The sequence below is a fragment of the Candoia aspera genome, chromosome 11 (genome assembly GCF_035149785.1).
Source record: "Candoia aspera isolate rCanAsp1 chromosome 11, rCanAsp1.hap2, whole genome shotgun sequence".
Lineage (NCBI taxonomy): Eukaryota > Metazoa > Chordata > Lepidosauria > Squamata > Boidae > Candoia > Candoia aspera.
This window is the reverse complement of record NC_086163.1, coordinates 25761501-25771878: the sequence shown is the minus strand read 5'-3', so window position 1 is coordinate 25771878 and position 10378 is coordinate 25761501. Positions and strand designations below refer to the sequence as shown.

The 10378-nt window shown below is 45.8% G+C and overlaps 2 protein-coding genes across 2 annotated transcripts; both read right to left on the bottom strand.

Annotated features, from left to right (window-relative positions):
- Positions 1-404: 404 nt before the first annotated feature.
- Positions 405-2724, bottom strand: LOC134503958 (carbohydrate sulfotransferase 5-like). Its single transcript, XM_063312934.1, has one exon. The coding sequence runs from the start codon at positions 2150-2152 to the stop codon at positions 968-970; it is 1185 nt and encodes a 394-aa protein (XP_063169004.1). The 5' UTR covers positions 2153-2724; the 3' UTR covers positions 405-967.
- A 1733-nt stretch (positions 2725-4457) lies between these two features.
- TMEM231 (transmembrane protein 231) lies at positions 4458-10307 on the bottom strand. The gene is made up of 7 exons (XM_063312935.1): positions 10133-10307; positions 9874-10046; positions 9443-9571; positions 8344-8487; positions 5491-5572; positions 5296-5401; positions 4458-4894 (listed from the first exon to the last, which is right to left on the bottom strand). The coding sequence occupies exons 1-7, from the start codon at positions 10266-10268 to the stop codon at positions 4714-4716; spliced, it is 951 nt and encodes a 316-aa protein (XP_063169005.1). The 5' UTR covers positions 10269-10307; the 3' UTR covers positions 4458-4713.
- Positions 10308-10378: the final 71 nt, after the last annotated feature.

The window sequence follows — 10378 nt, the reverse complement described above, 5'->3', positions numbered from 1 at the left end:
GGATTGTAAGCTTGGGAAGATTCTACGGGGGGAGGGATCTCATTTGTACTGAGGGTTTTTAGTTTGCATTTGGCGCGCTTTTATCATTCTCAGCTTTCTTTGTGATCCTGCATACTATTCTTTAATAAATCAGATATCTTTGTATTCCTGCCCATGAGTCTGAGAGTGTTTTAGAATAGGCATTCATTACAGCTACAGAAACCCCATCTGTTATACTGGCATATAACAGCTATATTAAATAAACTTCACATCTTTGCAATATTCATCTGCCCAGAGTGGGGACGCTGCTAGTTTTCAATATGATAAAAAATATGCCCAAGAATATTGATTCAAAGCATGTGTGTGTGTTTGTGTGTATTTCCAGCTATAAAGCAAAAAAAATATATCATATTTTCCATATATGATTTTCATTAGGAGCTAACCCTCACTGTTACAGAGAGATAGGGATGCCCAAAAAGTCAGAATATAATAAATACAGAGACAAATTCAGAGCTGCAGCATGTTGGGGTACCCAGACAAAGGAGATAAAGACTGTAAAAATATGTATTGAAACAAATTCTTCTAGTCACTGGATTTCTATTCCCATTGTTGTCTGATCCCTGGGGCACATGGAAGTTTGAGTACAATAACATTTCAGAGGGACAGATTCCCAAGCCATCCAACCAAGCGTTATCCCTCATCAGTAATTTTACAGTCCTGCACATGAAAAAGACCTTTAGAAAAAAAGCTCAAGAATGAATATAGCAGTATATCACAATTATAACCATGCACAGGTGAAAAATAATTTTCTTGTAATGCAACATTACAATGTTGTTCTGGATGCTGCACATTATTATTAATTTGAAAAAACAAAAGGCATGCAGTTCCTTGGTTTGGGGAAAATGAAGTTCTAAGAAAAATTACCAGATGCACTGAAACCAACAAATCTTTTCCAGTTATTTGAGAAATGAACAATAGAGTATTTCATCTAGTTTTCACTAAACAACTCCCAGCGAAATTGGGTTCTCCGATGTGGCAGTACTAGATCTAAAGACAAATCTTTCTGCTCTTTCTCAGAATTTACAAATTGGTATCCTAGTATATTTAAAGCACCTCTGCAAACTTCTTGCACTCTTTGGACTTTCTGAAATGAAAGAACATTTCTCCATGCCTGGGAGACATTGACCGCATCACGGGAAGTGATCTGGAAGGCATCTCTCTTCCTACTTGGTCCTTGTCCATGTGTAATATTATAGATCCAATTTTCAAGTTTCTGAGTCAACAGAAGATCTGTAAATGTATACATTGCAGTGATTTCCATTAAAGGATCCCGCACAATGTCTTCAAATCGGATCAATAAGTAACGATCTTTTAAAAATAATGGAGGCTTCTGAGTAGCTGTTTCATAGATCTGAACATGGCTTCTACAAATCTCCTGCAGGACTTTATATCCACTGTCATCCACTCTGCTGCCATTCGCACCCAGAACTATTCCATTGTCACGGGCAAGGGCTTTAACAGATTGTTCCCGAGACTTCACAACAGCCCTAGGGTCACGGACCAGGTGGATGATTCTGAGGTTTAGGGAGGGGTCATCGAGGAGCGGGTAGAGCACCTTGAGGTCAAAGAAACGGACTTCCTTTAGGACAACATGGCTGTAAGTCTTGCAGGCCTCTTCTACTTTGCTGAAGGGGTACTTGCCACAGAGAGTCTTGCAAGCACTTTCACCGGTAATATCAGTCCGCTGGAAGAACTCACAGGCAGGAGTTGTGCATAATGCCCGGCTTACAGCCCATTGGAATAGATCTGACAAGTTTCTATTTCTCTTCCAGGGCACGTAGGCATCAAAGACAGACATGTCACACTTGAAGACAGACCGGATGAGATCACGCACCGCCATGTGCAACACCTTGGCACTGTTTTGGTACATGGCTGCCCACACGTGCCAGGCTGGCTCCATCAGGTAAAAGACATTGGGGTGCTGACTGAAGAGTTGCCCCACAAAGGAAGATCCTGACCTCCAAGAGGAGAGGATGAGGACATGCACCTGGGCAGGCTTTTCCAGAGACTGAGGAATGAAGCCACCTTGTTGAGTATATAGAAATAGTAGAAATCCTGTCTGGATTGCCAAGATAATTGCAATTGTGGCATTGGAAAGGCGAAGCCTCAACATCCTGGGTGAAGCTGAGTGCAGCTGGAATGACAGAGAGAAGGTGGTCACTACTTTTTAAAGCATCAATTTCATATGATTATGTTTTGACGGTTTTACAAATTAAAGATTGGGGACGAACAAACAAGCTGTATGGAGAATCCCAGATTATTGCATCCACACTGAAGAGAGAAAGCTAAAAGAAATAAATATGGGGTGTTAATAAACAAATTAGATAAGAATTCTGCTATTTTACTCCAGAAACAATGCAAATATCTTTTCCTCTACCCAGCCTTAAAACTCACAGGGACAGAAGACCCCCCTCCCTAATATTACAGGGGTGAGCAAACTTAAGGGTTAGTGATCTGGCTTACTCTAACCTGTCAGAAGGATTAACCCCTTCCTTTCTTTCTTTGTTTCCCAAGCAGGAATTAAAGCAAGACCTGTCTATCAGTGGAAGTCAAAGAATGTTTATTCACCCAAAGGTGTGTTTGGGTGGGCGGCTGCAAAATTATTGGGTTCTCCATCCTTTTATAGGTCTTCTAGTTTAAAATTTAGCCAATCATTAGTAATAGAATGAAATGTGTCAGCTTATTACAATACTTTTTGCTCTGTCAGCACGAACATCTTCCTCCTAGCACAAACATCTGCTTTTCAAAGATGCTTCCTTATCTCAAAGTTAAAGCAAACTTGTTGTTTAGGGTTAAGCACAAATCTCTTTATCTATAGATAAAACAAATGGGCATTTTATCTTTCCCATATAAGTGTTTTTCTGCACAGTAGGTAAGGTATATGTTTTCCTTTCCTTGTTGCAAACATACCCAACAAACCCTAATAAAGCAAATGAAACACAGAAGCAAAATAATTGCTCTTTGGGCGCAAGGAAAAGATTTCTAAGTACATGACCAAAAGACTCTTCACTGTGTTTTTCCGCAAAAAACCTTCCAGCAGCTTCTTTTGAAGGTGGGGTGGGGGGCGGGGACTCGTTTTAGCTGCTGCCGTTCCTGCTAGACGGTTTGAGATTCGGAGCTCTGGGCTGATGCGATGCGATTCAGCCAGAGGCCCGCCCGGCCGAGCAATTTAGCCTAAAATCGTGCAGTGGGGGCGGGGGAGTGGGGAAGAGCTGGGATACCGGTCTTGCAATAGCGCAGCTGACTAGGATTGTGCTCCGAGGCCGGCGTCCGAACGCTCTTACAAGCCTTCACGGTTCCCCTCACAGACGCCCGAGCGAGCCGCTCAGCATCCGCGCCCTCGAGGCGTGCGCGGCGCCCGGTACTGCAGGCGCGATTATCCGCCACTGCGTCCGCTAACTTTAACCGATTAACAGCCACCCGAGGGGAAGATCTTGGGGAAAAGTTCCGCTCCGCGTCCTTGGGGGGGGGGGGGGGCTGTGCCGCGACCGTCCCGCAACCCGACACCTGGAACTGCCGCCTCGTCGTTTCCAGCCGCTACACCCGACCCCCGCCGGCGCCAGCCCCTCCTCTCCCCTCCCCGCTCCATCCCGGCCCCTAACCTCAGTTAATCTCTGCCGGCGAGCGGCCGAGAGGACGCGGGGAGTCCAGAGGCGGCGGGAAGGTGAGGCTGTGGCGCCGGCTCCGCATACAATGAGCGGCATTCAGACGTGGCCGCTCCTGCGCCCCAAAGCGGGTACTGGTGGGCGGCGCCAATCGGGGGCTGGCCCGATGGCGGGCGCGGGCAGGCGGGCGGGCCACTTCGTCCCTGCTCTCCAGCAACTGTTGCCCTCCTCCTCGAGGAGCTGTGGCCCACAGCGGACGGGACGAAAGAGCGGAGCGCAGACCGAGAAAGCTCCCCACCTCCAGCCCCCGACTGAGAAACCGCCGGGTCCCACCGCCCGGCGGCCACCTCGAGCAGCCAACCTGTGCGCGGCAGCCAGAGAAGAGAGGCCGAGCACAACCCGCTGGGGCTCCACAGCTTTCCGTGATGGGCAGCGCAGAGGCAGGCCACACGTCTATTAGCGGACCAGGGGAGGAAGGAACGGGAAAAGGACGCCCCCACACTGAATCCTTAAATCCGCAGATGCAGCTTCACCAGCTGACTCCAACAGATCTATGGGAGTTGTTTGGGTTTCCTCTTCCTTGCTGACTTTTGCAAGGGATGAGGGAGTTTAGCAACAGCCCCTGCCTGCTGATGGTGCCTTGATTTTCTCCTTGGAATTTGCAAAGGGGAGGGGAGGAGGCATTCTTCATTTCAGTATCCCCACAGGGAAATCTCAGTCTTTTCAAAGAGTGCAATTGTCGTTTTGTTTCTGTGCTTAATTCCTTCTACAGGACTATGCCATTTGGAGTTAGAATTCAGTTATGTACTTACAGGCAGTGCGACTCATTTATATAACTTTTTACAAAGTTTTATCTTGCCACCATATTGACTATGGCTGATATGCACCTGATAGACCATAATAACAAACAAATTTCTGAAAACAGGACAGCAAAGTGAATCTACGGTGAGGACATATTGATAAACTTTGCAAAAATAATAGATGAACCATACTGTGGAATGCCTCATCTTGTAAATGCAAAGCAGTCAAAGGAATTGAAAGCAAAGTTCTTTATCCTGTGCAAGCTGGGTCAGGATTTGTGCTCTTTATAGAACAGTGGTGGGGGAACCGGAGACACTGGTACTGTGTTCAGCACTTGATTTCGAAGAAGGAAGAGTTTTATTCTTTTGAAAATCCACAAAAAGATCAGGAGGATGCCAACGTACTGGATCCAGGCAAACTTCATCATTTCCCAGAAGCCTGGCTGATATGTACCAAAAGTCAAGGAGTATTTGGAATGTGAAGCATCTTCACACAAGGACAAGGACAACCACCTCAGATTCATTTGACTAGCAGAGTGAATTTGGAAGCTTCCCCACAAGAGCGGCTGAGGACAGTCGAGAAATGAGAATTCCCTGTGATCTTCTTTCCCTCACACCAGTATAAAATGGACCATAAAACTTTTAAACTTTTTTTTAAAAAGCTAGAATCATTCTCTAGAGTTACATCCCATTTGAGTTTCATGGCATTTTTATAACACAACTGCCTAATGTTTGTAGTGGTCTTCAAGGCTACAAGTCTTAATACAACAGCCATAGTTGTATTATGATGTCAAGTGCCATAAACCACCATTCAAAATGGTACCCATCAGCAACTGGCAGCCAAAGGATATGCAATCAATTCCACTGGATAGTGGATGAAGGCCTGGATCACAAATGGTTGATCTGGTGATCTTCCAGTCACCCAGATCGGACTGGGACCAGACAAAACTGTTGTGACTGTCAAGGAAATTATTATAATTAATATTGAGCTAAATGAAATGAGAAAGGCCAGAAATTTTTAGTGTACAAACCTACACTAAACTTACCATTCCTCTTCTGATATGTTTCAACAATGTTCACAAAATCATAGTCCTGCGCAAAAGGACTTGTACTATTGATCACAGACACCTGTTATAGTGGAAAACTTTGCATTAGACACCAGACCTTACTAGCTGGTAAACTTCCATCAGAATACATGATGAATACTTTCAGGCATATATCAGGTGACATGATGCCATACAGGTTTCCATGACTGAGACCTTACACTCTGAGGATGAGGAAGCATTAACCTGTGCTATTGTAGTACCGGATAAGAGGAACGCTTGGCTTCATATAAACACAAAGCCCTTCATAATTGCTCAGAATTTGTAAATTACCAACTGACCAAATATATACTGGAATTGTGTATAAAAATCATGATTAAAATATAGATCATATTTGGTTCTGATATAAATACATTTAATGAAAATCATTAGCACTTTTTAAAGTAAATTGATCATTTTATAACAGGTATGACACACACGCAAGCCCCCCCCCCTATTGAGTGTCTGGCAATGTTTTAACCAAATACTTCGAAAATATTAGTAATATATAGTTTCCTTTCATAAACCAAGGTATCCTGTCTTTTCAAGATAAGTAGATGGCGATATTGCACCTTAATAAGACAGGACAATTCTTTTGTATGAGAAAACCCCAAAAGCTACACTTGTCATAAATGATAAGCTCATGGATTGACTGGCAGGAGGCAGTCAATTTAATATTATCATAATCTTACCTTCAAACATTTTGCTTATTAGTGAATAAGCAAAAAATAGATGCCTCAAGATTGTATCTATTTACATATAAATGTATACTTAGGGTTAGGGTTAGGGGTTAGAGGTTAGAGGTTAAGGCAACGGGCTAGAAACGAGGAAACTGAGAGTTCTAGTCCCGCCTTGGGCATGAAAACCGGCTGGGTGACTTTGGGCCAGTCACTCTCTCTCAACCCAACTCACCTCACAGGGTTGTTGCTGTGGGGAAAATAGGAGGAGGAAGGAGTATGAGGTATGTTCGCCTCCTTGAGTTATTTATGAAGATAATAAAGGCAGGGTAGAAAATAAATAAATAAATACATACATACATACATACATACATACATACTTTCAAATAATCTTTTAAGGGGAGAGAGAGAGTGTGCATTTAACAATACTTTTTTCCGTTTTTTATCTTTAAAAATAAAATTTTAAAAAATAGATGCCAGCTCCCTGCTTGTAAGTTTCTCTTACTAAAAGAGGTAAGCGAGAAAGATCAAGCAGTATACAGGTAGTCCTCATTTAGCGACTGCCTCATTTAGTGACCATTCACACAATGGTGATGGGAAAGTAATTTGTGACCAATCCTTGCATTTACGACCTTCTCAGGTCTGTAAACCAAAGGAAAGCTGAAGTAAGATCATAATCACAGTCTCAGTTTCACTTCACAACTGCTTCACTTAGGAACTGTCGCCAGTCCCAATGTGGTGGCTAAACAAGGACTACCTGTACACCAGTACAACTGCTTATTATTGATAATCATTCCGAAGAAATCTCATAATACACAAATTCAAACAGAACCACAGCTTCTGCTTCTGCTGTTACTTGCCTCCAGGTGGCCCCTATTTTCTGACATCTCCTTAGATTTTATAAGATCGTTGATGGGCACAGAGAAATAGAGAAACAGTTCAAGCTTGAAACACACTCTTCTGATCTTACTTACAGAGTTTCAAACTCCAAGAGGGCTTTTTTGAGATCAGAGTACTTCTACTGAGGTCAGAACAGCCCACTTTAAGCTCTATGTATTTTGCACACCTCTAGGCAATACTATATAGGGACGCGGTGGTGCTGCGGGTTAAACCGCTGAGCTGCTGAACTTGCCGATCGGAAGGTCGGCGGTTCGAATCCGCGTGACGGGGTGAGCTCCCGTTGCTAGTCCCAGCTCCTGCCAACCTAGCAGTTCGAAAACATGCAAATGTGAGTAGATTAATAGTTACCGCTTCGGCGGGCAGGTAACGGCGTTCCGTGTAGTCATGCCAGCCACATGACCATGGAACTGTCTACGAACAAATGCTCTTCGGCTTTGAAATGGAGATGAGCACCGCCCCCTAGAGTCGGACACGACTGGACTTAATGTCAAGGGAAACCTTTACCTTACTAGGCAATACTATACCTTGCCTCAGAATACCGGTATGCTCTGCAAAAATAGCATTTCCGTCAACTTGTCCAATTCGTTAACCACATGAAATTAAAAAAGGGATTTTAAACTAAGCTCATTTGACAGACTCAAGGCAGTAAATCCTCATTTTTCCACCTAAAGCACCATCAAGCCAAACTTCCTACAATTTTTCAAACTTGCTGAATACTGTCATGTTCACCGTTTCAATGTTCTGAATACATCGTAACGTTTCGCATGTCATTTTCCTGACCCGGGTTTGCTGGAGGGAAATTTCCAGCCATGCCAGGCTGTAATCTGTTTACTGCACTGTGGAATGTACGTTTGGGTTGACTCTGTCCAAGGTTACTTTCCCAGGCCGAAGTGGGTAACGGTTGCTAACACCTGGGGAAGGGGTGGTTGCTAAGAGGGAGCGAGGGCGGGACTGGATTTGAAGCGAGGGTTTTTAGTTTGTATTTGGCGCGCTTTTGCTCATTCTCAGCTTTCTTTGTATTTGCATACTATTCTTTCAATAAATCAGTTATCCTTAAGCCCTTGCTTGTGAGACTGAGTCCGTTAGAATAGGCAATCATTACAAATACTTAGCAAAACAAATTTCTAGGCAGAGTCCACTGAATATAGTATATGACTTCAGCCAGAGCAGTCGCAGAGGAAAAGGCAGGCAAGGACAACACAACCAACTGAAAAAAGTAAGATGGGGAGACGGCACTCACGTTATATCTGCTATCCAGCCCAGCGTGGCTAAGTGGCTGCCTCTGATGAAGCTTGAGATCTCCACTCACAAACACCTGTGATCCCGGCACAGGGGAAAAAGACTGCAAAAAAGCCATGCTCTGCATCACAAAGCTGGACATTCTCTGAAATGAAAGCAGCAAATAAGCCAGAAGGGCAGTTGTTACAGCACAATCTTAGCATCACATGTCACAAAAATAAGGATTAGAATTGCTAAGAAATGCACAGATTAGTAGTTGGACCAATCAGCTACAGTGGATATAAAAAGTCTACACACAGGCCTGTTAAAATGCCAGGTTTTTGAGATGTAAAAAAATCAGAGCAAGATAAATCACTTCAGAACTTTTTCCACCTTTAATATAACATACAAGCTGTACAATTCAATTGAAAAACAAACTGAAATATTTTAGTGGGAAAAAATGAAAATAAAAAACTAGAACGCTCAATTTCTCTCCAGATCTGCACACTATATTATCATCACTCTGCTTTTGTAAGGTTAGAGCACCCAGTCGCAATTAGCTATTGCTTCTGGGTTCTCTGACCTTACAGCTTTAGAAATGATAATTAACTATCCAGAGCCTCTGATAACGGGCAAATAAATAAATATATGTTTGTAAAAGTGGATTCACTTGATAGAAATGAAAGAGGTTCCCTTTCAGCAAAGCAGCTTTCCTCTCAGCTGGCAGACAGCAGTTTACAAACCACTTGTGCTTCTTACGAACGTCCTGCTACCCGTAGGTGAAGCTGTGGACACTATCGCCAGAATACTTCTGTGGGCAAAATGAAGAGGTATCGCTTCACCTTTTACTTGAGGCCAAGCACTCCTGAACAGCAGTTTTTCCAGCAAAGCTGTCTCTGCTGAAGCTAAATGCCCTGAATTCATCAGACTGGGATTATATAAATCACATGCTCCTCTTCCAATGTGACAGAAATGCTGAGCAGGACAAAAAATCCTGTTTTAACAAAACAAAGACCATGGAATAACAGCCATATTAACTAAATGATAAACACAAGCCCATTGTCCTCATATATAAAGGGTTGCTCAGGAGGCCCACTCAGATGCCACTTGAGGACACTCACGTGCAACTGATAGGAAAAAGTCAGCAGGAGCTGAATCCCAACTACTTGTTCGGAGGAGAGCAATGGAAGCACCAGCTGAAAATGGAGCAGGTCCATTACTCCATCTTGATTCGTGTCTTCCTCTCTAGCCTAAAAGACAGAACAGAATTTTTAACAAGACAATTCCCTCGGTGTCAATCTCATCTAAGGGGCAAATGCAGCTTAAGCAAAGTCAGGGGTGGCCATCCCGGGACGGCTGCCGGCTTTAAGGCAACCACGCGGACCCGGACCCGACCCCGCGCAGGAAAACTGGCACCACCCGCTAAGCGGGGGCGCGGAGGAACCTGGCCCCGCGGGCGCAGCCCCAGCGCTCTCAGGGCAACGGCGGGTCCTGGGGAGGACGCCGTCCCCGCTGCGTCGGCAGGCACTCAGCCCGGCCGCCCCCTCCGTACCGAGACCAGCGGGACGCGCAGGCGGGCTCCCAGCAGCCGGTTGCAGGCGGCGAAGGAGCTCCAGCCCACGAGCCCGCCGCCGCCGCGGCCCTCCGTCAGCGCAGCCAGGAGCACCTCGTGCCGGAAGCGGACGCTCGGCTGCTCGGCGTAGCTGCTCTGCGTGCGCCAGAACCCTGCACGGAGGAAGAGAGGGAGAGGAAAAGCAGGAGCGTCAGTCCCGGCGGCGCGGGCCCGGAGCGCCCTCTCTGCCCGAACCCACCGTGGCTCCGGTAGGCCACCAGCAGGGGCGGCACATAGGTGAGCGTGCCCAGCAACAGCAGCCCCAGCGCCGCCAGGGAGCACAGCCGGGCCCGCGTGGGCCGCTCGCCGCCCGCCGCCACCTCCAGCCAGGCCATGCCGCCGTGCCGGAGCCCGTCTCCACGGCGACGGACGCGCCGCCCTGCCAGCCAATCGCCGTGCGCGAAGCGCCCCCCCCCCGGGAGCGAGGCGGAAGTCCCGCCCGCCG

What these genes read in the sequence shown, in the direction of transcription:
- LOC134503958 (XM_063312934.1), bottom strand. Translation starts at nt 2,152, where the DNA reads ATGTTGAGGCTTCGCCTTTCCAATGCCACAATTGCAATTATCTTGGCA.
- TMEM231 (XM_063312935.1), bottom strand. Translation starts at nt 10,268, where the DNA reads ATGGCCTGGCTGGAGGTGGCGGCGGGCGGCGAGCGGCCCACGCGGGCC. An exon ending in GGTGGCCTACCGGAGCCACG is followed by an intron (nt 10,047 to 10,132) that starts GTGGGTTCGGGC and finishes TCCTCCGTGCAG; the next exon opens with GGTTCTGGCGCACGCAGAGC. An exon ending in CTTTTTCCTATCAGTTGCAC is followed by an intron (nt 8,488 to 9,442) that starts GTGAGTGTCCTC and finishes CTTTCATTTCAG; the next exon opens with AGAATGTCCAGCTTTGTGAT.